Genomic DNA, 27,649 nt, shown 5'->3' on the forward strand with positions numbered 1-27,649 from the left:
CCTCCTGCCAACTTTACCAAACGCAACTGGGTCTTCTGGGGCCAGTGTTAGCTGGTCAGTCTCCATTAGCCTTTCTTTGATTCCCCCAGTCCACACCACACCATCTATTTCAAGTGCACTTACTGGTGTTTAAGTACATTTTATACTTTAGTCTTCTCTCTAATTAGGGGATCTTTCATAGTACTATAGAAAGAGTTTACATTCTAGAATTCAAAGTCCAGATTCTAGATTCACTTACTGGCTCTGAGCCTTTGGGCAAGTTCTCTTAGCCTGTTTTCTCATTTGTAAAATGGGGGATGTGTGTTGTACAGTTGTTAGGATAATACAAAGATTTGATATTTTTTCAAAGAGCTCTGTAAACTGTTACAGGGCTACACACTTACAGGTCAGTATTAAGTCGTTCTGTCCTGCCACCGCCCACCCCCTCCTTGGTTTCATGTGAAATTAGAGCTTTGGGGGTGATTAGGGGAGGTAACAGACCAATCAGCATGAAGCCAGCCCACCCCAAACCTCCTTGCCTAAAACCAGTTCCTTTGACGACCAGTTTGCCTAAAAGTCAAAGTAGTAATTTTGAAAGACGGCATTTTGTACCAATTTTCCTAAGAGGCACTTCCAACATAATGTCGTTTTCTAAAATCACTGTCACAATCTGCAACATTTTTGTCAATGATGAGATTGCTGTGTGTGCTGTGGGTGGTGTTTTCTATTTGACCTTTCATTGAGCAGCTTTATGACTTTTTAGCAAGTGTCTCAAGACCCTTTCTTCAAATTGTATATTTCTAGAACTAAATACCTGTCAAATCTGTAAAATTTCCCACAAAACTTGAAGGTACCTTTTGGATCACTCCTGTCTCCTCTTCGCTGGGTTTTACTCTGGATTGTGTATGCCTGTGTGCACCTAATGAGTTGATTAACCAAATTAGCATGTACCCAGCATTCCTTTCTGTTCTCCAAGATATTGGCATTTTGACAACAATCGTGAAGAAGTGAGACAGATGGGGCAGAATTGCATCGAACTCCTTGCATTTTATTTCTCAGGCTATCTTGTGCATCAAGCAACTCTACTTTGTGAGACATAAAATGATACATACAAAGTCATTATCAAATGTATTTATTGCAGGAAACAGAACATTTCTCAAGAAAGGCAAACTGGCTAAAAAGTCCCAGGTGTGTTCAAAAGTAGATAAAAATAGAAGAAGGCACGCACCAAGGATATAAAACAATTTTTAGTAGAAATCCCACCTTTAATCAGAATGTTCTTAATTTTTTTTTAATCCTTTAAAGGACACTGCATATAACAATTAGGACACTCAAACAGATGCCAACACACTTAAAACTGGACTGTATGTTATGTGAACTGGTCATTAAGCATAGCAATTCTTTTTGTGAGTTTTTGGCAAATTAGTTAGAAGCCATCAGACCTGGAACTGATATAGAAGGCAGGTACTTCCTTCCCTGTGCGTGAAGTTCATGGGCATTGGGGGTGGGGAGGGACTGGGGACTTCAGGGGAGAGGTGTGCCCCTCCTGAAAGTGACCTCCAAGAGTAAGGGTGAATTGTCAGCTTTTCATTCTTTATTATAAGACATATTTACACTGAACAATCTTTACAAACACAGTGAACACAACTAGGGAAAGGGAAGGCTTTCTTAATGAAAAGGGCCTTAATAACTTTGTATAAATTAGTCTAAGAATCACACACAACCACTTTAAATAAGACAGCCCCTCAGCATCCCCACTTCTCGTGTCCCCAGACTTTCCCAGCCATCCCTTTCCATCTCGTTCCCCACAGGGCTGGGCAACTGATGCGACAGGAGAAGCAGAGAGGAAGAGGGGAAAACGGCCCAGTCCCTGGTGGGGGCATCCATGGCAGAAGAGGCTTTCTGGACACTGGTCAGCCCCCACTCCGGGCTGAGAGGCATTGGGGGGTCAGCGGGTGCCCAGCCTGGTTCCCCAGGGTGGGCCTTGAAGCAGCAGCAGCAGCAGCAGTAGCGTTAGCAGCAGTGGAGAGAAGGGGAAGGGTTCGGGTATAGGCGAAAGGGATCTGTTGTGGGACTCGGGGGGCCCTGACTCCCCCTGCTCCCACACATACATGGGTGGCCATCAGGCTCCTGTCTTCCCTTTTCTCCTTCCCAGGCCTCTCAGAAGAAAGCCTGCTGAGATCCACACTTCCTCCCATCTTTCCTTCCTCCCTCCCTCCCTTTCTTTCCTCTCTCCTTTCTGTCTCCCCCCTCCCCAAGGAAAGGCCACTGGGAGAGAAAGTCCTGTCAACATGAAGGGACGGCTATTGAGTCCAGTTGCTTAAGGCCACCTCCTGGCTCCTGGGAGTCTTGGTGCCTGAGCTGCCGCTATGAAAATACCTGGGGTCTGCGAGTGTCACAGGAATGGGAGTGGCTGGCCAGTCATAGAACTTTCCAGGCCAGGTTGGGGAATGGACCCAAGGCCAGGGAGGCTGGGACAGCTCCGTCCCACCATGGGGCAGCTCACAGCCAGTTCCCTCCCCCTTCCTAGGCACCCTGAGCCCCAACCCCGGGAGAAAGGCACTTCATGGCTTTGGAAAGCCTCATCAAGAAGGAAGAGGATGTCCTCACGTGGGAGCGGGAGACCTGAGCCCTCATTCTGGCTCTGGTGACACTGAGCAGGTCACCATCCCCCTCCAGGCCTCTGCTTTTTGCAGGAGTTTGCATAAGGAGGTGGAGCTAAGTGATCTCCAAGGTGCCTTTTGGCTCTGATAGTCTGTGATTCTTGGCAAAACCAAGTGTCCTGCTTGGCTTTCGTTCCTGGGAGGGTACAGAGCCGCCTCAGGCCCATCTCCTCCCCTCCAAAGCTGGAGCTGAAACTAGCCGGGGTAGGGGGAGAGGGACGGTCAGGCAGCACAGCAAGGTGGTGAGAGAAGTGACGAAGTATCCATAACAGCTTTATGGAAAGCCCAAATGAACTTCTTGGCCAACCCAGTACAGCATGGCCCCTCTCCTTCACCTCTTTCCTTAACTGGGCCAAACTCAGGGAGGAGGAAGACACCACAGTAGCTATTCCTCTCTTCTCTGGTGCTTCACCTCCTCCTTGACCAGAGAGCCAAGCCCCCATTCCCGTGTCCCCCAAGGCACCCTGTCTGCATGCCAACACCCCATCCCTCTCCCCTCTCACTAGAGTCTCTCATTGCTCAGCTCCCTGTGCCCCTCTGGCAGCCAGGGGAAGGCTGATGCCCTAGTTGAAGAAGGGAGGGTTCCACCCAGCCCGCAGGGCATACCTGAGGCAGGAAGGGCCAGAGAAGGGTTAGGCATTAGGGTATCAGACAGAAGAGGTAGGGCTTAGAGCAGGGGGAGGGCTGGTATTCCAGTGCGAGGTCTCCCAAGTCAGGAATCAGGGGCTGAATGGATCCTTGATGGGAAGGCAAGTGGGGGAGGAGAGCCAGCCGGTGAGCAGCTAGAAGAGGGGCCAGGTGAGGCGAACGGCTGTGAGGGCTCCAGAGAAGCAGGCCGATCTATGGAGGAGTAGAGAGAAGTCACAGGGGGTGGGCGTGTGGTGGCCCCTTCAGTCCTAAAGAGACAAAAATGACCAGAGAGGAGTCATTGATGTGTCCTAGGTCAAAGGAACCGCCCAGGGCAGGACAGAAGACCACCTTCACCCTGCTCCGCGCAAGCCTGAACCTAAAGCCTCAGGCCCCTGAGCTGGTGCCCCTGTCCCGGAGACAGTGGGAAGGACAGCAGGTCACCTCTAACTCTCCTCCCATAGCTCCAGGCAGCTCTCTTCCTGTCTTCTGCCTGCGGCTACCCCCAAAGCTCCCTGCCTCCTTCTCCGCCTCTGGTGAGGATCCACACTCACACACATACCCTGGGGCACCCCTCCCCAGCTTATCAAAGCACGTTCCCCCCCTAGTCTTCCAGAACACTCCACCTGGGCCAGCCAGCCCAACTCTAGGCAGCCGGGCGGACGGGAGCCAGCACCTGACTCCCGGGGGAGCGCCAAGCCCCTCTCGAGCCTCGGCCTCCCATCTGTGAGCCCCAGGGTTCTGTGTGGGGCTGGGACTGCCTGGTGCAGGTCTCTGGCCAGCAATCAGCAGCAGGCCCACCCAGCTTCCAGACTGTTCCTCCCCTGCCCACTCTGTGCCACCCACTCACCAGAGGCTCAAGTACCTGCTTCAGAAAGGCATGGGGCCCTTGTGGGAGAGGCGTGGCCGCTGGCGCCGGAACTTCCTCCGACCTCCCTGCCAGGGGCCTGGGCCGCTCCTCGGCCCCCTGGGCTGCACCAGGTATCGGATGGTGCCTTCTTCCATCTCCTTCCCATCAGAAGTCTGCAGCAGGGGTCCTGTAAGAAGAAGAAAGCCAGTCAAGCCAGTCATCCCCAAAGGCTGATGCAGAGGCCCGGCCTCACAGCCGGCCAGGAGGGGCAGTTTCCCCATGAGGTGGCGCTCTCATAGTTTTTCTTTTTCAATCCATGAACCAATGAACTTTTTGCAACAGTTACACTGTTCTGGGGCAAATGGAACCCATGACTCACATTTTGCAAATTATACACCTGACTTTATGTCCTTTTGAGAGTTTTATCATGTTTCTGATGGGCACAAATACACGTTCTGTGTTCAGAACGTCATCAAGAGGTGCAGTTTGGGGTATCAGGCCTGTACTGAACCTGGGGCATGGCAGACAGTATACCTCCCACTGCACCCTGGCAACTGATACACTGAAAACATTTCAGACACAATATTTCAATGAAATGAACTCCCCCCATCACGTGGCCATCACCTAGATTCAACAGTGATCCAGATGGAGTCACATATGCTTTGGTTCTCCTGTTTCTTTCTTTGCGGAGGTATTCTAAAGCAAATCTGAAACATGATGTCATTGTACATCCTTTGATATGCAGGTGACCCACTTTTGAGTCCTAGAGCTCTCAGACCTCCCCCCTGGGCATGTCATCAGTGTCTAGCCATCTTGGGGCTCACTTGCTCCCATGGCCTCCTGGTGGGTGACTGGGGGACTGCTGGGGGGGGCAGTCTCTGATTCTCTGTGTCAGGGGGACAGGGTGGTCTCTGACTCTGCCTTATGCAGGATTCTATTCAGGTGACCAGATTCAGAGGCCAATAAATATTGTACAAATGAATGAGTAAACAAATGAGTGAACGTCACCTGAAGCAGCAAGTGCATCGGGAAGGGGGCTGGGCTGCTAAAGTTGCCCCCCTTACCACACCTCTTTTCATCCCCAGATCATACCCCCATCCTGTGTCTGATGCACATTCCCTCTATTCTGATCCCAGTTGGCTTCTTTTCTGCTCTAGGGGCTCCCCTCTACATCTGTGCACAGAGTAGAAACCTCCTGATGCCAGAGCAAGCCCTGCCGATAGAATCCAAGTGGTGCTGGGTGTTCCTGGGTGCGATGAGGGACGAGACTCATGGGCCACCTCACATGGAGGCTGACGTCCAGCCAGGGCAGGCGAGCTGGCACGCCACAGACAAGCCAGCTACCAGAGGCCAGCAGAGCGGGGAGTGGTGATGGTGCTGGGCGAGAGACAGACCAGCAGAGTGTTAGGCAATGCCCAGGATGGGGCTGCTCCAGGCAAATACAGCTTCTGAGGCCAGCGATCGTGAATCCCAGTCTCCCTCTTCCCACACCAGCAGGTTCGCCTCCAGCTATATCCCTCTCTCTCGAGACCTGTTTCTATCCATCCAGGAGTCTCCACCACTAGCTCACAGTTTCCATATAACCGCCCCTTGGCTGCCAGTTCCCCCATTATACCCCTGGCAGCTCTTCCTTTCCTTCCTCCCTGCCTCCAGCATCCCCATGCTCCAGTTCCTTCCTTGGCTAGTTGGCTTTTGTGATTCCTCCTCCACTTGCACACAATTTCCAGGCATTTCTCCTCCTCTTAGGCCAGAAGCAGGCGAGGTCTGTCCTTAGGGCCCTCCCTGCCCAGGCCCCTGGGGCCTACCGCTCTCCAGTGCTGGCCCAGACACGCACGCGCACACTCTCTAGCCCTTCACCCTCCCTCCCGCAGAAGAGTCACAAGCCCATTAGGACCTCTCTGTTTACCAGCCACTCTTCATGCTTCTGGTTGGGACTGGGTTAATGTGGTCCCCTAAACCCAGCACCTAATGTAAATTCAAACACAAATTGTGCTTTGGGGCAGTAGGGGCCAGGAGGCTGCTTCCTCCCGTCGTGGGGCTACCTTCTGCAAAGGGGCTGGAACGTGTATAGGGACAGGAGGGAAGCCCCTTCACTCAGCCCCCCACCCCAGCTGCTTCAGCTTCTGCCCTGTGTTTTGGAGCCCCCTCAAGGCTGTCCTGCCCTCTGCAAGAGGATAGGAATGATGCTAACGAAAAGTTAGTACCAGAGAAACTCTCGGGGCAAAAAGGACTGTGCTGAGGGTGTGGCCAGGCACACAGAAGCACCCTAAAGACCATAAAGGTCTCAATGAGGTCTTGATTCTTGAGTCTGAAGGGTGACCAATGGCACAGGCTATGGTCCCAGGAACAGCAGGCCATGAGAAGAGAGTCACAGTGCCCAGCTGGGAAGGGTATCATCTGCAAATGCTCAGACCCAGGGCTGTAAGTGGTGGTGGCAATCAGGGAGGGAGGCCTGGTGGGGGAGGCTCCTAAGAGGGAGGGAGGCCCAGAGCCAGGATGAGGGGCATGGCTGCTGGGCTCAGACTCTAGCCAGGGAGATGTCTAGACACTGGGGCTGCAGAGAAGAACTACCTAGGCTGACTGAGCTCTCAGCCGGACCCTGGAAAGCAGTCACCCAGAAGCCCCAGGCATCTTGCACCCCACTGGGCAGGGGGCTCACTGTCCTCCTCATAGCCAGAAGTTTGCAGTTCCTCTCCCACCCTGATCCTATCACCCACCTGTTTCCTACTTTTGATTCTGAGTCTGGTTCACCCTAAGATAAGCTGACACCTGAAACTCAGGCTTTGTCCTGTCTAAAGGGGCCAATCAGAGGCTTCCGATTCTCATCACTGCAGAGGTCCTGGCTACACAAGAGAATTCCCCTGTAGAAATTGGGTCATCCCCAGTGAACTTAAATATCTTCCTCTAACTCATCTGCTACTTAAAGGAAGGCTAGGGCAATCCAGCCAGGAGTCGCAAGCCTACAGGGACCGAAGTGCCATCAGCATCTCCACTGTGAACCACAGTCAGGGGTAAACAGGGCTTGCTTTTCACACCACATGAACTCCAACCCTGCCAGCACACGATGAGGTATGTGCCACTTTTCAGGAACATGCCATCCTCACTTGGAATGAAGTATCATTTTTTTTTCTTATTGCCATCCAGCCTGTCTTGTGATGGCTTTAAAAGCCCACACAAGTGGCACTGGCTGTGTCCCCTCCACTGCTCTGGGGTCCTGCATGTGTCTCTGGGATGAGGTGCCCCTCCTCTGTCTGCCCAGCCCCATGCCCTGAGCCGTCTTCCCATGCCAGCCAAGCCACTGAAGACACCTGCCCTGGCAGCCCTGCTCATCTGCTTCACCTGCATTAGTCCCTTACTGACTCAGGTTACCTGGGGGCTTAGCTCTAAGGCATTGGGGATGGAGTGGAGACGCCCCCTCCCTGAGTCAGAGAGGTCAGAGTCTGTCCTCACGCTGTCATGGTGGCCAGGCCTCAGCTGGGGCTGGGGAGAGGCAGGAGAGAGAGAGAGGTGCTCAGACAAAGACCAAGGGCTGCTTGGCCCTGGCTCAGCAGTTTGCAGACTCAGAAGAGCAAAGTGTATCCCAGGTCAGGAGGCAGCGGAGGAGTCTGTGTGTGTTAGTGGGGGTGCATTCCAAGTCAGGGCACAATGTTGTGGAGGAAGCATGGATTTCAGGCCTGGAACTCTGACTGGGGACTCGGGCTGCGGACAGCATGTGAGTCTGCGCCAGGGGTGAGGTGCTTCAGAAAAGCTCTTTCTCTGACCCAGGACAGGAGGCACGAACAGCAGGACCTGTGTCCTTGGACCCTGGGCTGGTGGCCACCTGCACGGAGGTGGCCTCCTTGGCTCCAAGAGAGGCTGGGGCGGGGGGGCAGGGTGAAGAGGCAGGGGGAGCCTGGGAAGTTTCCAGTGCTTGGCTTAAGCAAAACGTGAGGGCAACGAATTTACCCAAAGCAGGTTGTGGAGATAAGGCGACCTAATGAAAAAAGGTGAATTGAAGGAGGACGTGTCAGGGTCTGAAACAGACAGCGCCTTCCCTCCTGTTGAAACCAGCTCTGCCTTTACCTCAGTGCTACCCCAACAGCTGGACATCTAAAGGGTCCAAGTGCTGGTCGGTCAGTGAACAGTCTCCCTGGAGGCTCTGGGGGAGCCCCAAGTGTGCCGATCAGGCAGGCCCAGCTTCCTCTGGGATGCCCTCTCTGCACCCACTCTCCCTGAAGGCCCCTGGGTGTCTTGTCTTGCCAAGTTCTCTGGGCGGCAGGCTCCCGGAGGGCAGGTCCCTGCGGGCTCCTTCATTTGTATCTTTTGCTCACTTTCTGCCACTGTCCACCTGACAGGAGTTTGTCAGGAAAAAGCCTGCTCCCCTTCTTCTCAAGGAGGTGGTTGACCCAGGGCTCAGGCCCTGAAAAGAGAGACCACTAGATAGCTAGCTGAAGGCAGGTGGTACCAGAGCCAACCAAGTCACCTTCCTGAGAAGCCAGGCAGGACTCCCTGGGGCCAGAGCGATGCCAAAGGCAAGAAAGAGCTGAGAAAGCAGGTGACCTACAAAGAGAGAGGTGGAGCCCCGCCAGGCCCCTCAGAGCCTCCAAGATTGCATTGTGTTCTGGAGGGCCTGGAACCAAGGAGGACCCGGAGCCTGCCTCTAGGAAACGTGCTGCCCTGCTCTCTGCCTCCCTCAGCTCCTACCTCCCGGAAACTCCAACCCTGGCACTGGCGTTAGTCCACCTGGTCTTGGGCTTTCCATTCTCTGGTGCCCATCAGGCAGCAGTGACAGCCAGATCACAGGACTGTGGCAGCTGGAGGTGGGAGCTGGCAGCCCCAGGAGACACTGACGCACAGACAGGCAGCCTGGACCGGGAGGCTGGGCTGTGGGTGGAGACCGGGCTTAGAGATGATTGCCAGGTATGCCAGGTGGGGCTGTGGTGCAGGTGGGGGCCAGCTACCTGGAGGTATCGACCGGGTCAGGCGCTCTTGCCTTGTTTGGTGCCTGCAGACAGGGGGACTGAAGTGCAGCATGACCATGCCCGGGGTGGAGGGGAGGAGGGAGGGAGCCAGGATCTCGAAGAACTGAGTCCCTGCGGTGGGACCGAGGCCTTGGGGAGAGCCTTCCCGTATGGGAGCAGGAGAGCAGACCAAACAGGACTTGGGGGTAAGGGAGGAGACCAGCCCGGCCCGGCCCTGCCCGGCCCGGCCCAGGGTAGGTTGCCTCAGCTCACATGCAGGCTGCAAGGAGCAACAGCTGGGCTCCACGCCGCCGCCCCCGCCGCGCGCTCCTGCCTATGCAACAAGTGTCACGTCTGCATCTTGGCACATCATCCCCAGTGGCCCGCGCCCCTGGACCGGCCGGCTGCCCCTAACTTTCCACGCGGGAGCCCTGCCCACCCGGCTCAGGTCAGCTCCCTCCAATGATCCACGAGGGGAGCGGGACGCGCGGGGCGCGGGGCGCGGGGCGCGGGACCCGGGGCGCACTCCTGCGGCCCTGAGCTCCTCAGACTGCGAGGGGCGACCGGGAGGGGCCAGGCTCCGGGCGGGTGAGGCCCCAGGCCGAGCCGAGCCCCCCACTGCCTCGGAGGGAGCGGTGTCCGCGGCCGGCGGGCCCCTGACCCCGGGCGCCCTGTCAGTGGGCGGCCCGGCGCGTGGCGGCTCCGGTACGGCTCGCGCGCGGCTCCCAGGAGGCGGAGAGGGAGCGAGCGTCGGGGCGGAGGGCGGGGAGCGCGGGGTCTGCAGCGCGGACTAGCGGGAGGGCGCGCACTCACCTCCGCACACCGCGCTCAGGCAGAGCCAGAGCAGCAGGAGCGCCTGCACGCAGCGCCGCAGATTCATGCTGCTCCGCCGGCCGCCGCCGCGCGGCCCGGGCCAGGGGGCGGGGGTGGGGGCGGAGAGGCCGGGGGCCGAGGGAGGCGCGAGCCGCGGCTCGGGCGGGCTGCAGGACGCGGAACTCGCGTGGCTCCGGGCCGCGAGACCGTGCGCCCCGAGCCGCGCCGCGGGCTGGCCGGCCGCCGCCTCCTGTCTCCCGCAGCCTCCCTCTCCCGCCGCGGGGCAGCGCCGCCCAGCTGGTCTCGGCGGCTCCGGGGGCGGCGGCGAGCCCGTTCCAAATGGCTGGCGGCTCGGCTGTGGCTCCAACGGCCCGGGGCTCAGGCTGCCAGCGGGAATGCGCCCCGCTCACTCCAGGGGCTGCATTTTGTAGCCTGTGGCTTGGCCGCGAGCCCACTTGGTCATGTGGTCATCGGGAGGGCTGGAGGGGGGGCCAGGAAGAGGGAGAGGGAGCGAGCCTCCCACACCGCCCCCCTCCCGGCACGCACTCGGCAGCCCCAGCCAGGGAGCGAGAAGGAACCTCGAGGTGGCCCCACAACAAAGGCGGCGCGGCCGCTCTGACAGCCCACAAGCGGCTCCCCGGACAAAGCCCGCCTGGCCGGGGGCCAGAGGGTTCTGGAGACCTGAAGGATTTCAAACACAGGAAGCGTTTGGGGCAGTCCGGGGCACACTTAACCCTTTGTCGCCACGCTTCCTTAACAGCTGTCAAGGAACCGAGGCACTGCCCCCACTCGCCCCCTCTACCCCTGACTCGGTCCATCCGCAGGGCCACCCCGCAGCTGTAAGGACTTAGCCGAGACCCTCAGGCACTGGCCCGCCTCTCTCCTCTGTCTTCAACTGGGTTTGAATTGTGCCCGGTGCCCCCATTTTTCCTACTATCCCTCCAGGAGGCACCCTCTAACTGGAATGCCCCCACCCCATCCTTCCACTTCTCATTCAGAAGACTTGCCAGGATAAAGCGTAATCCAGAAGAGGCTGCCCGGGTTCCTCCTCGTCCTTGGGACATGTGACAGTTCCTAAGAGACGGCATCTGCTCTCTTGTTCCCCATTATCACAACAAGGGACCATTTACCGATTCCAGACAGCCTAGGCTAGATTCATTTTGCATGTACTTGGGACTCCCCTCTGAAAGTGGGTCCTGAAGTTGTTTGCCTTCCCAGTCTAGACTGTCCCTTCCTACAGCCTGGGAGCTCCCAAGGCAAGGAACTGCCTTTCAGCGCCCTGGGAACCCCCTAAGATAGGACCTTGTCTTCTCATCCTTCTGCCTCTCTTCAAAGTCCCCAATATCGGGCTCTGCACATAGGTGGCACTCAACACATGTTAAAAGACTAAATTGAAAGGTGTTTCCACATTTCAGTTGGCCAAGCAGTTTGCTTGAAGGGCAAGTCCAGATTTACACAAAAAACACCTTGAATGGTGTGTGTGTGTGACACTGAAGATGTAAGAGACCACCGTAGATTTAACATATTTTTTGAAATGTTAAGACAATGCAGTGTACGCCCAACTTTTTAGGAGTCTCCGTCCACGGTAATTGTCAACTCCGAAGTGCGGGTCTCTGCTTTGTTCACAGCTGAATCCCCAGGCCTAGAACAATGGCTGGGGCATGGTTGGTGCTCCCTACATAATTTTGAATATATAAACGATCTTTTCAAAACGCTTTCTATTGCCTAAATCAAGGTATGGGAAGGGGATAATATAAGGTTCTTGTTCATAGGCTACGGCCAGATTGGCCCCAGTTCAGTAGGAAAAAGGCAGAGACAGGAGACGTAGAGGTGTCTTCACCTCTTCATCCGTGAAGCCCAGGCGGTGAGCAGTGGGCATTAGCAACGTGAGATCATTCTCCTTGTGCTGCCCCCTGGAAAGAGTCTTCCCCCTCCAAGAGGAGAAACAGGGGACCTCTAGTTTTCACCCTCAACGGCTGCAGGGCCTTGCTGTTGTCACCTAGATTTACTGCATCTCGAGGGGATGATCATCTCCGTGCTACCCCCTTCAAGGTTGTCAAGGGATTGAATGAGATAAGGTACCTGAAGGTACCCGTGCAAATCGCATACCCGTGCAAATCGGAAATCAACCCTTGCGGGATGCTTTTTAGGAACCATGATCCTCTAACTGCTGATGGAACTAGCCCGGGCATTTGCGAATGAGCGCCCCCATAAGTCCGTTCATGGAAGCGTTCATATTTAATTGCTCCTTAACCAGGGTGTGGATGGGCTATTTGCTAAGTGGTTAAGAGCTGCTCTCTCTAATGCGATTGGCCCCAATGACACAGTATCCACCTATGGCTGCTGTTGCTGCTGCTAAGTCGCTTCAGTCGTGTCCGACTCTGTGTGACCCCATAGACAGCAACCCACCAGGCTCCCCTGTCCCTGGGATTCTCCAGGCAAGAACACTAGAGTGGGTTGCCATTTCCTTCTCCAATGCATGAAAGTGAAAAGTGAAAGTGAAGTCGCTCAGTCGTGTCCGACTCGTAGCGACCCCATGGACTGCAGCCTACCAGGCTCCTCCGTCCATGGGATTTTCCAGGCAAGAGTACTGGAGTGGGGTGCCATTGCCTTCTCTGCCACCTATGGCTAGAGGCTACTGAATTGGACGGCACAGAATAGAACCTTTCAACCATTGCAGAAAGTTCTATTGGACAGTGTTGGGCTAGAGTAGCCCAATCATTCTTTCTTCTTCTTACTTTATTTATTTATTTGGCTGTGCTGAGTGTTAATTGAGGTATGCGGTATCTACTTCCCTGCCTGGGGATCGGACCTGAGTCCCCAGTGTTAGGAGCGTGGAGTCCCAGCCACTGGCCCACCAGGGAAGTCCCTCATTCTTTCTTATATAATCCTTTTCCCCACCTTACTTTGTCTTCAAAATGCTCAAGGGAACAACATACAAAAGCAAAGCCAAATACAAATTTAAGGCAAACAACTCTCAGTGAATAGAAGCTGCGCTGTGCAGCTTGTGGGATTTCAGTTCCCTGACTAGGGATTGATCTCAGACCATCAGCAGTGAAAGCTTGGAGTCCTAACCACTGGAGCACCAGGGAATTCCCAAGGCATGCATCAAAAGCAAGATTTAAAGAGCTGACCATGTGGGAGAATTATGTTTTAATCTAATTCTTCTCTCCACTTCACTGAACTGCATCCATTTTTCCAGTCCTGGATCCAAGATCACATCTTTTTCCTTTCTTAGTCTTCTAGATCTCATCTTTTTCCTTTCTCAGTCTACTCTTGCCAACAGTAACTTTATCTTCTTCTTAACAGCTATAGCTATAACTTTCATTGGCAGTTTTTTAGCCTGCACTTTTGTATCTGCATGCCATGTTCTGTGGGTCTGTGGAGAGGGTCCACCACCAGGATACCCATTTCAGAACCAAGGCCTGTGAGGTAAGGGATACAACTGAGCTTAGTCATACTGAAACCCCTGTATGTTCCTGTATATCTCAGTAGCTTAGTCAAATAACTAGTTTGCATACTTGTCTCCACCCACTAGACTTGAAGGTCATCAGAATGATAGCAACTCATGCAGTGTGTGGCACAAAGTTGGCACTTGGAGGCAACTTGTTGAAGAAATAACTGACTGTTGGTAGAACTATGCACTGTCTTTTGTTTGGAAGAGGACACTGTTGAGTTCATATTAGCAGAATAAATGTTTAAAGGTCTTTGCTATCTTCCCTGGTGGCTCAGGCGGTAAAGCGTCTGCCTACAATGCAGGAGATCCAGGTTCAATCCCTGGGTCGGGAAGATCTCCTGGAGAAGGAAACGGCAACCCACTCCAGTATTCTTGCCTGGAAAATCCCACGGATGGAGGAGCCTGGTAGGCTACAGTCCATGGGGTCGCAGAGAGTCAGACACGACTGAGCTACTTCACTTTCTTTCTTTTCTCCAAGGGTGGGGAGGAGGTGCAAGCTGCTGTCCCCACCTTCCTGCCCTGAGGCAGCAGCATTCTTGCAATTGGAACCTGTAAGGAGGGGCAAGAGTCGGTTTCCAATCAAGTTCAGAGGCAATTCTGAGGACCAGGGTAGATCCAGTGTACTGTTGAAGACAGAGATGAGATATCGGACCCCTGTGAAGCCAGCCTGTGACTCGTTGCCCTCATGGGCGCTGTGCACAAGCTATTCCATTCTGCTTGGTGACCTCTGTATGCCTTCACCGCCAGCCTCTGCTGCTTGGTTGACTCCCTTTCCTCTGGGTTGCAGTGAGCAGTGTGTGTATCAGAAAGAACTCAGTTTCTGGAATTTCAAATACCTGAATTCAAATCCTGATTCTCAGCATCAACCCTTAGTTGTGTGACTTTGGGCAAGTTATTTAACCTCTCTGAGCCTAAGTGTCTTCAGTTAGTAAATGGGGGTAATAATAGTACCTACCTCGTCATGTTAGGAGATTAAACAAAATAATGCCTGTAAAGTACTTAGCACAGGCCCCAGCCACAGTAGTTGCTCAGTCAATGTTAGTTTTCTCCTTTTACTGATAAGATCCCCCCACCCACCCACTTACCTTTGGGTTCTGGCCTCTGATCTCTTGGAACTGATCAGGAAAGAACAGCTCTATCTTTGCCCTGTTCCATCCATACCTCTCTTCTTAGTAGCCATCAGAACTGTTCACTATCTTATTCCCCCAAAGCACCCATCTCTACTGGAGTTAATCTGATGAATACACTTGATCCAGGAAGTTAATGCATGATAGGAATTTGAGGTTTGCCTCCCAGGTATGGTATTATGATAGTATTATGATGAAGTATGTCCTATTCCCCAGAGTAGTATCAAGCTCCACCCTTTCAAGCAAGGAGACATTCTCGTGACTTTGGCTCAAAAAAGACACTGTACATCATTGTGGTGTGCGGGGCTTCTCTCGTTGCAGAGTGTGGGCTCTAGGCACGCAGGCTCAATAGTTGTGGCATATGGGCTTAGTTGTTTCATTTGACTGCTCTATATAGAGCTCCAGCTTCCCTCGTAGCTCAGCTGGTAAAGAGTCTGCCTGCAATGCAGGAGACCCAGGTTCAATCCCTGGGTGGGGAAGATCCCCTGGAGAAGGAAATGGCAACCCACCCCAGTATTTTTTCCTGGAGAATCCCATGGACAGAAGAGCCTGGCAGGCTACAGTCCATGGGGTTGCAAGAGTTAGACACGACTTAGCAACTAAACCACCACCACACAGAGCTCACCTTGCTTCAGAGCCAACTCAAAAAGGGATCCCCTCTGACAACTTACAACCCAACCTTCTTTTTTAAAAAAATTTTTGTTGGGATAGAGTTAATTTACAATATTACATTAGTTTCAGGTGTACAACATAGTGATTCAACATTTCTATGGACTACGAAAGTGAAAGTGAAGTCGCTCAGTCGTGTCCGACTCTTTGAGATCCACGGACTGTAGCCTACCAGGTTCCTCCATTCATGGAATTTTCCAGGCAATAGTACTGGAGTGGGTTGCCATTTCCTTCTCCAGAGGATCTTCCCGACCCAGGGATCAAACCCGGGTCTCCCGCATTGCAGGCAGACGCTTTACCATCTGAGCCACCAGGGAAGCCTATACTCCATTTAAAGTTATAAAATATTGGCCATATTCCCTGTGCTGTACAATCTAATATATCCTTGTAGTCAGTTTATTATATACTCAGTAGTTGGTGCCTCTTCATCCCCTACTCTCACCTTGCCACTCCTCCCTAATCTCCCCAATGGTAACCACTAGTTTGTTCTCTGTATCTGTGAGTCTGTTTCTGTTTTGTTATATTCACTAGTTTGTTTTATTTTTAGATTCCACATATAAGTGATATCATACACCATTTGTCTTTCTTTGTCTGACTTATTTCACTAAGTGTAAAACCCTCCAGCTTCATCCATATTGTTGCAAATGGCAAGATTTCGCTCCTTTTATGGCTAAATAATATTCCATTGAATATATACCACAGCTTCTTTATCCATTCATCTGTTGATGGACACAGGTTACTTCCATCTTGGCATTTGTAAATAACACTGCAGTGAACAGTAGAGGGGTGCATGTAATTCTTCAAAGTAGTGTTTTTGTAACAACCCAAGTTTCAACTCATAGTTTCATACACTGAAACCTCAGAGTGCATTCCTGTTGTAGCCCATTCCTCTCTTTCTGTCCCCACAGAGGAGGAGGATGTAGCTAAAATTTATTGAGCATCTGCTGCGTGTGAAGCACTGTTCTAAATGCTTCACGTATGTTAACTCATTTAATCCTCATGCCCATGAAGTAGTCCTACTTCTTACCATTCCCATTTTACAGATGAGGCAACTGAGGCTAACAGAAGTTAAGAAAATTTCCCAGGTCTGCTGAACCTGGAAGACCACACACTTCCCTCACTGAACTTTGAGAAGCAAATTCTCACTTCTCTGAGCCTAATATATCACTTTATTTGCACTTCTTTTTTTAAGATTAACTTATTTATGGCTGCACTGGGTGTTGATTGCTGCGTATGGGGTTTCTCTCGCTGTGGTGAGCAGGGGCTGCCCTTCATTGCAGTGTGCAGGCTCTTCTTGGTACAGAGAGCGTGGGCTCCAGGCATGCAGGCTCAGTAGTTGTGGCACATGGGCTTGGTTGTTCCATGGCATATGGGATCTTCCCAGACCAGAGGTCAAACCTGTGTCCCCTGCACTGGCAGGTGGATTCTTAACTCCTGAACCACCAAGAAGTGCTATTCGCACTTCTAACACTACACTCGTACTGTCTTGAATCAAATTAGGAAGCAGTGAAGCATAGTGGTTAAGCTTCTGGGTTCTGAAATAACGCCACTGTCCCTAAATAGGTAACTTAGAGCAAATTATTTAAGCTTTCTGAATTTTAGGTTCCTCATCTGAAAAAAAGGGGGGGGGGCTTAGCTCCCTGGAAAATTGAAAGGATTAAACCCAACAATACCTAGGAAGTACTTGGTACACTGCTTGACTCTTCTAGTAAGGCAAGCATTATATAAATTTTATATATTCTCATAGGTATTTGTTTATATCTTAACAACAGTATGAGACAGTAAGGCTATGTCTTACTCATTTTTGTGTTCTTATCAGCAGTGCTAATGCCCAAAGCAAATACTCAATAAATATTCATTGAACGCGGGAAGGAACTGTATGTGTGTTAGTCACTCAGTCGTGTCTGACTCTTTGCAACCCCATGGACTGTAGCCCATCAGGCTCCTTTGTCCATGGGATTCTCCAGGCAGTACAGTCATGTTAATAATCAATCTGAGTTTATGATAAATATCAGGTATCCTTATTTGGGCAAAGTCATTACAGCCTGTCCAACAGGTTCTGAGATGGGTCAACAGCAAGAGTTAGCAGAAATAACACAAAGATGTGAACTCCCCCCACCCCCAATTGGTAGTGGCTATTTTAACAGGAGTAATATAAAAAGTGGAGTGACAAGTACACATCCGGAGAGTGATAAGCCTAGCCAGTACTCAGAGAAATCTCCCTAACAGAAAGAGTCCCAACCCCCTCATTATGCAGATAGAGAAACTGAGGTCCAGAAAGGAATAGTGACTTGCCCAGGGTTACACAGAAAGCGGGCGGCAAAGTTGGGACGGAGACCTAGATCTCATTGACTCCTGTCTCTTGCTTTTCCCTCGGTGCCTTCCCTGAATACAGCTGTCACTCACTCACTGGCTGAGCAGTGCCCCGGCTGACTGTGAAGCCACTCAGAACGGCTGTGGTTAGTCACGGACTCTCATTCACAGTCAGGCCTTCTGGAGCACATCATAATAATGAATCTTCCCAATATCACTCATCCAATTTGTTCCCTAAGACGTAAGCTAAATTAATGATCAGAGAAGTTCAGTAGCAGCAACCTTGGTGAAAAGTCTGTAAGAAGAGCCTCAAAGCTTCCGCTGTCTCTGTAGCTACTTAACAGGAACTTGAAAAACAGCAGAAAAGGCCAGCTGCTGGTTGATGCCTCACTAACTAGCTCCTTGACAAATGATCTTTGCTTGGCTCAGCACCAGCAGAGAACATGAATTTTCACTGTCTCATTACTAAGTATTTGTCTTTCCAATTATATTGGCTAGAATTGAGTTTTCTAACTCATCTATATGCCCCAGAGCAACTAACACAATGTTTGCCATACAGTAGAAACTTAATACATCTTCAGGGATTAACTTTCCCACTTTGAGTGTGAAACCATGATGTTAATTACATGGAAACTAGCCTGAAACTTACTCTATAAATCAAAAGATCCTAATGACCAATTGGGGGAAAAAAGCCAGTTGTTGGGATTTTGGGACATTGCCAGGATTTCTTCTTCAGCTAGCTGTATGATTCTCCCCTCACCTTGGTATCCAATCCCTCCCAGTCTTTATCATCAACTGGATCCTAACCCTGGCAACAGATTAAATGTCTTGCCTCTCACACTTGCCCTTGCCCCAAGCATGCAGCGTCAAATACTAAACATTATAAGTTATCACTTTTGCAAAACTTGGAGAAGTAGCCATTTTGCAGCATAACCACACTACCTCTATTAACATCCCTGGCTTTAATTCCATAACTCAGTCCCCTTGCGTGCTAAATCCTTTCACAGGGCATGTTTCTGCCAGTTGCAAATGGGTTCCAAATGTCCCAGAAATGTTCATTCAACGTTTACATTTCTTCCAACTTCTTTGCAAACAACATACATTCCCAGTTTCTCTTATATATTTAACAGATCAAGGGTTCCCTCACAGATACGCCTCACATGACACAACTATGTTTCTGAAAGGTATTATGGCAATGGAATTCAGATCATTGGCAATATATCAAATATTTTCAACGGACTGACTGCTCACTAGCAGGATCCAGTCCCAAGCGGGAGCCTCCAAGAAGGTAAAGAACTGCTCTTCCACCCCCACCGCCACCGCAGCCCCACAGAGTTGCCCCTTTTCCCTGCATCCTGCCCATTCCTTCTGATCCTTCAGCCTCGCCCAGAGCCACGCAGGTCCCCGTTCCTCCCGCTGGTCTTTCAGAGCAGTTTCATTTCCTCTGCACATCCTCTATGACGTCTCCCAGGAGCCTCCATCCTTCCTCTCCTCCAGGATCTATAAATACACTGGTCTCCCGAGGGGGGCCTATGAATTCCTTCCTCAAGCAGCAAGGCCCTGTGAACTAGGATGGCCACTCCCAAATGAGCAGGTTTATCTCCAAGGTCCAGTGGGCCATTGAACCTTTCTTCTTCTTGCTTTGCTGGCTAATCTTAACCAGACTTACATAAGGTGGGGTATTATACCACCTCAAATCTGGTACCTTTGTGTGCTGAGACAGAGCAAAGATGGATGGGAACTAGGTGTTAAGTCTATGACCAGTTTGGCTGTGTGCTTAGAGCTCTGAAATAATGAGGCTAAGCTAGCAAGATAATCTCGGTCAGCTTTGCTCCATCCCAGATGCGAGTTTCTACCCCTATGGTGATCAGAGGTGTCATCGTCACCGCATGGGTCTTAACCCAGATCACAGACTGAGAGCCTCTTGATGTCTCACTTCGTCGTCCATACATTTCTGGAACACAGAAAGAGAGAGCCCAGTAATGTATTAACTTTAAAAAGGTAACATTTGGGGGGAAAAAAATAAAGGTAGCCATTTTACAGCAAAATCTCACATATTAGTTTCTGAAGGTGGCTGTAACAAATTACCACAAACTGGGTGGCTTAAAACAGCAAAAACTTATTCTATTCCAGCTCTGGAGGCTTGAAGTCTGAAATCAAGAAGGTTCTAGGTGAGATTCCTTCCTTGCTTCTTTCAACTTGTGATGACTCCAGGCATCCCTTGGTTTGGGGCTGCAACATCTTCACATGGCCTTCTGTGTGTCTGTGTAACCTCCTTCAGCCTCTCTCTTTTCTAAAATATTTATGTATTTGGCTGCTCCAGGTCTTACTTGCAGCATGCAGGATCCTCAGTCTTTGTTTTGGCACATGGGATCTTTAGCTGTGGCATGTGGGATCTAGTTCCCTGACCAGGGATGGAACCTGGGCCCCCTGCATTGGGAGCTCAGAGGTTTAGCCACTGGACCACCAGGGAAGTCCCTGCTTCTCTCTCATAAGGACACTTACCATTGGATTTAGTGCCCACCTGCATGTTGCAGGCTGACCTCTTCTTGGAATCCATAACTTAGTTACATCTGCAAAGACCTTTATCCAAATAAGGTTACATTCACAGTTTCTAGGGGTTTAGAGATGCACATATCTTTTGCGCACTCCCATTCAACCCACTGCACCCCACTACCTCCGCTCGTATCCCTAGCATGCTGGAATCGTAAGAGCATGAACTTTCTGTCCATGTTGCTTCCCAATATCTCTCAAGTCTGTATACTTCTCTATGTTTCTGTGCCCCATTCTCTTTTAAGCCCCATCAGTCCTTGCACATCATTCTCCAAACCAACCAGAATAATTAGGCTGGCCTGCTCAGCTTGCCAGTCTTCTGTGGTTCCCAGTGGCTCTGAGGGTTGAGACCCAACTCTTGGCCATGGCCTACAAGGTGCCAGCCACCTGTCTTGCCTCTCTCCCTCTTTCTATCTGCAGTGCCATGTCCTTTCCTCTTGGAGAACTCTCTACTCCACCCCACCTTCTCCTGGCTAACACCTATCAAGCATCAGCTCAGCTCTAAGGTCAAATACCGCTTCCTTAAGCGATGCTTGCCTTAGCCTCCAGACCAGCTGAGAAATCATCATATCTCTCATAGTTTACAATTAGATTTGCATTGTATCAATAACTCTCCTCACCTACCTTCCCCGCCAACCCCAATTTATTGAGCTCCACGAGGGCCTGTGGCTGTCTGGTTTCATCACTGTCCTCAGAACCTAACCGGTGTCCAACACATAGTAGGTGTTCAGCCATTATTTGAACGAATATATGAATTAATTAATTCATCCAAACATCTGTGTTCTCGTCGCTTGTGTTCCTCTCCTAAAAACGAGAGAAACAATGCCTATCTCACAGGGTTGAATGATGAGAAAAATGAGATCATGGAGGGAAAGGGGCTCTATAAATCATGAGATGCCTTACTCATTTAAGGAATCGTGATAACATTGACCAATGTCATCAGCTTTTTGGAAGCCAGGGAGGCGCCCTGCCCAGGGTCTGGGGCAGCAGGAGATTCGAGGGTGGAAGCAAGAAAGGACCCTTTAGAAGAAGAGTTTCTGTAGGAGTTCTGCTGGGTAGGATAAGATTACATGGACACTCCATTCCCCTGCTTCAGACTTGCAGCTCCTAACTTATCATCCTCTGGGATCAAAAGAAAATGCCACTCTCCTCAGGTGTAAAGATTGCCCTGAGTCACCCTGGGCATCGAGGGTTTTAATCGTCTTCCTTTAAAGCATCTGCTCCAGCTGCGGGCTGAGGGGAGGGTGACAGCCAATCAGGCTGGGTCCATCTCCGCTCGTGCTTTCCACGAGGTGATCCATCAACCTTGGCACTGGCTTCAGGCGCTGCCCAGCTGACAAATGACTTTGAAGCGTGCCTCTGGGCTTTTCATTCTTTCCCTTCCTTGCCTTCTTGGCTTTCACTGCCAACAGGTGGGGAGGGGATCACCTCCTTCCTCCTGCTCCTCTGGCACGTCCATCTAGAAGGCATCCCTGGAGGCCTGACATTCCAGTTCTTCAGTGTCTTGCATTTGATTTCCCCAGACCCTGTCAAGTCATAATCTCCTTTCCTGCAGGGAAGGGACACTTCCACCTCTTCCTCCATATCCTCTCAGCTCCTTGCATTTGGGTCAAGAGACCTAAAAAGGCCATTTCTCATTTCCACCTTGTCTTCCATTGTTTTTTCCCCTGGGATGTCTATGCATTCATGGTCCTGAGATGCCTCATTGGTCTGGAATGTCCATGACGAGCCGATCCTCTGAATCATAGACTTAAAGAAGTTGGAAAGAGCAGAGCTCATTAGGCTGTCGTTTCCCCAGTTTCCTCCTCTGACCTGGACGTTTTCCCACTGCCTGGAGGGTGTGCTTCCCTACTGCGTTGTTCAACTGGGCTTTGGGGCTCTGTCTACACAGTCCCAGAAAGTAAAGAACAAGGCCTGTTTCTGAATAATTCAAACAAAATCTTGTTTAATCTCAATGATTTGGGCATCCTATTACAAAGCACCATTGCGGTGCAAGGCTTTGGGATAATCCCCTCTAATAGCTATCACAGAATCAGAGCTGGAAAGGACCTGGCAATTCATCTGTTCAAAAAACCTGCTTCTGGGACTTCCCTGGTGGTCCCGTGGCTAAGACTCCAAGCTCCCAATGCAGGGGGCCTGGGTTCGATCCCTGGTCAGGGAACTAGATCCAACATGCCGCAACTATAAGTTCGCATGCCGCAGCTAAAAATCTCACAAGGAAGATCAAAGATCTCGCCTGCTGCAACTAAGACCCAGCATGGGCAAATAAAAAAGTAAACAAACCTGCTCCTTTTTAAATTTTGTATTATAGTTTTACTTGAGAAATAATCAACATAAAGTAACCTTCACATTTGCCTGCTGTACAAAAAGTGTACAATTTGCCAAGTTTTGACATATGTGTATCTCCATGAAGCCATCACCACCATCACATTTCCATCACTCCCTAAAGTTTCCTTCTGCCCTGTTGTAATCCTTTACTTCATCCCCTCTGCAGTCCCCCATCCCCAGGCAACCACTGATCTTCTTTCTGTTACTGTATAGTTTGCATTTTCAGAATTTTATATAAATGGAATAGCACAGTATGCATTTTGGGGGCTGGTTTCTTTCCCTCGGCAGAATTATTTTGAGATTCCTTTATGTTGTCTGTATTAATAGTGTCATATGCATCAGTTAGTTGTTTCTGCTTTTTGACTGTTGTGATAAATGCTTCTATGAGCACTCATGTACTCATTTTTGTATGTATGTGTATCTTCAGCTCTCTTAGGTATGTGCCTATGAGCTTTTACCTTCATATGGTAACTATATTTAACCTTTTGAGGAACTACCAAACTATTTTCCAATGCAGTTGTCCCATTTTACAATCCCACCAGCAAGGCATGAGGTTCCTATTTTTACTCATCTTACCATCTTATTGTTCTGCTTTTTTTTAATTCAAGCCATCCTAGCAATGTAAACTGATATCTCACTGTGGTTTTGATTTGATTTTCCTAATGACCACTGATGAAAGTGAAAGAGGAGAGTGAAAAAGTTGGCTTAAAGCTCAACATTCAGAAAACGAAGATCATGGCATCTGGTCCCATCACTTCATGGGAAATAGATGGGGAAACAGTGGAAACAGTGGCAGACTTTATTTTTGGGGGCTCCAAAATCACTGCAGATGGTGATTGCAGCCATGAAATTAAAAGACACTTACTCCTTGGAAGGAAAGTTATGACCAACCTAGATAGTATATTAAAAATCAGAGACATTACTTTGCCAACAAAGGTCCATCTAGTCAAGGCTATGGTTTTTCTGGTAGTCATGTATGGATGTGAGAGTTGGACTGTGAAGAAAGCTGAGCACCGAAGAATTGATGCTTTTGAACTGTGGTGTTGGAGAAGACTCTGAGAGTCCCATGGACTGCAAGGAGATCCAACTAGTCCATCCTAAAGGAGATCAGTCCTGGGTGTTCTTTGGAAGGAATGATGCTAAAGCTGAAACTCCAGTACTTTGGCCACCTCATGCAAAGAGTTGACTCATTGGACAAGACTCTGATGCTGGGAGGGATTGGGGGCAGGAAGAAAAGGAGACAACAGAGGATGAGATGGCTGTATGGCATCACCAACTTGATGGACGTGGGTTTGGGTAAACTCCGGGAGTTGGTGATGGACAGAGAGGCCTGGAGTGCTGCGATTCATGGGGTCACAAAGAGTCAGACACGACTGAGCGACTGAACTGAACTGAACTGAATGACTAATAATGTTTCATGTGTAACCATTTAGAGATTTCTTTGGAGAAGTGTCTGTTTAGATCTTTTACTACTGTTTTTTCATGTATTTATTTATTTATTATTTTATTTGGCTGCATCGGGTCTCAGTTGTAGCAGACAGGATCTTCGTTGCATCATGTGAGATCCTTTCATGGCCATGCACGGAGTCTCTAGTTGTGTCTCACAGGGTCCAGAGGTTGCTGGCTTCAGTAGCTGTGACACGTGGGTTTAGTTGATCCTTGGCATATGTGATCTTTGTTCTCCCACCAGGGATCAAACCCAGGCCACCTGCATTGCATGGCAGATTCTCAACCACTGTACCATCAGCGAAGTCCCTTTTGCCCAGTCTTTACTTGAGTTTTTATCTTTTTATTGTTGAGTTGTAAGAATTCTTTTATATTGTGGGATACTAGACCTTTATCAAATGTATGATTTGCAAATATTTTCTCCCATTCTGTGCACTTTTTCACTTTCTTCATAGTGTCCTTTGATGCACAAAAGTTTTTAATGTTGATTAAACCCAATGTGTCTATATTTTGTTTGGTTGCTTTTGCTTGTGGTGTCATATCTAAAAAACAGTTGCCTAATCCAAGGGCATACGGATTTACAGCTATGTTTTCTTCTAAGAATTTTACAGTTTCACCTCTCTTACATTTAGGCCTAGGATCTATTTTGAGTTAACTTTTATGTATGGTGCTAGGAAGGAGACCAACTTCATTCTTTTGCATGTGGATATCCATTTGTTCCAGCAACATTTGTTGAAAAGGCTATTTTTTCCCCATTGAATTGTAAACAGCATTGTTTGAAAACTTCAGTTTCTGGAACTTCCTTGGCAGTCCAGTGGTTCAGACTCCACCTTCCAATGGGTTCAATCCCTGGTCCCACATGCTGTGGGCTGCAGCCAAGACCTGTGGTGGATTCATTTTGATATTTGGCAAAACTAATACAATTATGTAAAGTTTAAAAATAAAATAAAATTTAAAAAAATAAAAATAAAAACAGGAAAAAAAAAAAAAACCCTTCAATTTCCAGTTATTTTTGTTGCTAGTATATAGAAATAAAAAGTGATCTAGTATTCTGAAACCTTGCTAACATCACTTCATAGTTCTAGTAGCTTTCTTGTAGATCTCAGTAGATTTTCTACATAGATGATCATGTTATCCTCAAATAAAGTTTTACGTCTTCCTTTCTTATTTAGATGCTTTTTGTTTCATTTTCTTAACAATTTGCATTGGCTAGAACTTCCAGTAAAATGTTGAATAAGGGCAGACATCCTTGTCTTGCTCCTGATCTTAGAGGGAAAGAATTTGGTAGTTGACCATTAAATGTTATGTTAACTGTAGGTTTTTTATAATACCCTTCATCAAGTTGAGGAAGTTTCCTTCTATTTCTAGCTTGCTGAGAGTTTTCCTTAGGAATAGATGTTGGATTTTGTCAAATTCTTTTTCTCCATCTATTGAAATAATCATATGCTTAGAGTTTTTTTGTTCATCAATATGGTGAATTACAACTGCTTGATTTTCAAATGGTAAACCAAATTTGCCTTGCTGGCAAAAACCACACTTGATGTGGCTATATTCTTTTTATATATTTAGTTACATTGATTTGTTAAATTTTACATCTGTATTTATGAGAGATATTGGTCTGTAGTTTTCTTGTTATGTCTTTTTCTGGTTTTGTTATTGTGGTAATGCTAATAATAAACACAAATAGAATTAATGGGGAACTATGTTTTCCTTTTCAACTTTCTGGAAGACTTTGTATAGAATTGGTATTACTTCTTTAAATGTTTTATAAAATTCATTAGTGAAGCCATTTGGCCAAGAAGATGTCTTTGTAGCATGTGTTTAACTATAAACTCACTTTCCCTAATGGAGGGCTATTCACAGTACCCATTTCCTCTTGGGTGAGCTTTTGTGTTTTCCAAGAGACCTGTCCATTTCATCTAAGTTGTCAAATTTATTGTTTATAATACTCCCTTAGTATCCTTTTAATATCTGTAGAATCAGTAGTTATATCACCTCTGTCATTCCTCATATTGGCAATTTGTGTCTTCTTTCTTCTTTTTCTGATCAGTCTGGCTAGAGATTAACAATTTTATTGATCTTCTCAAAGCTTTTGGTTTCATTTATCTTCTCTATTGTTTATTTCTTTTCTATTTCCTCAGTTTCTATTCTGATCTTTATTATTTCCTTTTGTCTACTTACTTTGGGTTTAATTTGTTCATCTTTCTCTAGATTTTTATTATGGAAGCTGAAAATCATTGATTTGAGACCTTTCTTCTTTTCTACTATAGACATTTAGTGGCATCTCACAAATTATGTTCAGTTCAGTTCAGTTCAGTTGCTCAGTCGTGTCCGACTCTTTGCGACCCCATGAATCACAGCACACCAGGCCTCCCTGTCCATTACCAACTCCCGGAGTTCACTCAGACTCACGTCCATCGAGTCAGTGATGCCATACAGCCATCTCATCCTCTGTCATCACCTTCTCCTCCTGCCCTCAATCCCTCCCAGCATCAGAGTCTTTTCCAATGAGTCACCTCTTCGCATGAGGTGGCCAAAGTACTGGAGTTTCAGCTTTAGCATCATTCCTTCCAAAGAAATCCCACGGCTGATCTCCTTCAGAATGGACTGGTTGGATCTCCTTGCAGTCCAAGGGACTCTTAAGAGTCTTCTCCAACACCACAGTTCAAAAGCATCAATTCTTCAGTGCTCAGCCTTCTTCACAGTCCAACTCTCACATCCATACATGACCACTGGAAAAACCATAGCCTTGACTAGATGGACCTTTGTTGGCAAAGTAATGTCTCTGCTTTTTAATATGCTATCTAGGTTGTTCATAACTTTCCTTCCAAGGAGTAAACGTCTTTTAATTTCATGGCTGCAATCACCATCTGCAGTGATTTTGGAGCCCCCCAAAATAAAGTCTGCCACTGTTTCCACTGTTTCCCCATCTATTTCCCATGAAATGATGGGACCGGATGCCATGATTTTCGTTTTCTGAATGTTGAGCTTTAAGCCAACTTTTTCACTCTCCTCTTTCACTTTCATCAAGAGGCTTTTTAGTTCCTCTTCACTTTCTGCCATAAGGGTGGTGTCATCTGCATATCTGAGGTTATTGATATTTCTCCCGGCAATCTTGATTCCAGCTTGTGTTTCTTCCAGTCCAGCATTTCTCATGATGTACTCTGCATATAAGTTAAATAAGCAGGATGACAGTATACAGCCTTGACGTACTCCTTTTCCTATTTGGAACCAGTCTGTTGTTCCATGTCCAGTTCTAACTGTTGCTTCCTGACCTGCATACAGATTTCTCAAGAGGCAGGTCAAGTGGTCTGGTATTCCCATCTCTTTCATGTTTTCATTTTTATCCATTTCATAATAGTGTCTACATTTTTATTTCTTCTTTGCCTTGTGGATTATTTAGAAGTTTGTGATTTAGTTTTCAGATATTTGGGAAATTTCCAGAGATTTTTCTGTTATTGGTTTCTAATTTAAATTCATTGTAGTCAGAGAATATACTTTGTATGACTTAATTATTTTGAATTTTTGAGACTTGTGGCCCAGAATATTATCTATCTAGCTTGGTAAATGTACTGTATGCTCTTGAAAAGAGTATGTATTCTGCTGTTGTTTCATGAAATGTTCTATAAGTGTCAATTAGATCAAGTTGGATGATGGTGTTATACTTATCTTCTAGATCCTTGCTGTTGATTTCCTGCCTACTTATTCTATTAACAAAAGATGAGAGGTGAAATTTTCTACTGTAACTTTGAACTTTTCTGTTTCAACCTGTAGTTCTGTCGGCTTTTGCATCATGTATTTTGAAGTTCTGTTATGTGGTGCATAAATGCTTAGGATTGTCATGGCCTCTTAATGGATTGATCCACTTATCACTATGAAATGAC

The 27,649-nt window shown here is 48.6% G+C and overlaps 1 protein-coding gene and 1 non-coding gene across 3 annotated transcripts; one reads left to right on the forward strand and one right to left on the reverse strand.

Annotated features, from left to right (window-relative positions):
• Nucleotides 1-1,095: 1,095 nt before the first annotated feature.
• APLN (apelin) lies at nt 1,096-10,276 on the reverse strand. Of its 2 annotated transcripts, none has more exons than XM_061407895.1 (3): nt 9,873-10,276; nt 4,135-4,306; nt 1,096-3,538 (listed from the first exon to the last, which is right to left on the reverse strand). In XM_061407895.1, the coding sequence occupies exons 1-2, from the start codon at nt 9,937-9,939 to the stop codon at nt 4,140-4,142; spliced, it is 234 nt and encodes a 77-aa protein (XP_061263879.1). In that variant the 5' UTR covers nt 9,940-10,276; the 3' UTR covers nt 1,096-3,538; nt 4,135-4,139. The 2 variants fall into 2 exon arrangements, with proteins under 2 accessions (XP_061263879.1, XP_061263878.1); XM_061407894.1 differs by having other exon boundaries at nt 4,120-4,306; nt 9,873-10,029.
• A 3,313-nt stretch (nt 10,277-13,589) lies between these two features.
• On the forward strand, nt 13,590-13,661 carry TRNAC-ACA (transfer RNA cysteine (anticodon ACA)). Its single transcript has one exon. It is a non-coding gene; the product is annotated as a tRNA-Cys (tRNA).
• The last annotated feature ends 13,988 nt before the right edge of the window (nt 13,662-27,649 follow it).

The sequence above is a fragment of the Bos javanicus genome, chromosome X (assembly GCF_032452875.1).
Source record: "Bos javanicus breed banteng chromosome X, ARS-OSU_banteng_1.0, whole genome shotgun sequence".
Taxonomy (NCBI): domain Eukaryota; kingdom Metazoa; phylum Chordata; class Mammalia; order Artiodactyla; family Bovidae; genus Bos; species Bos javanicus.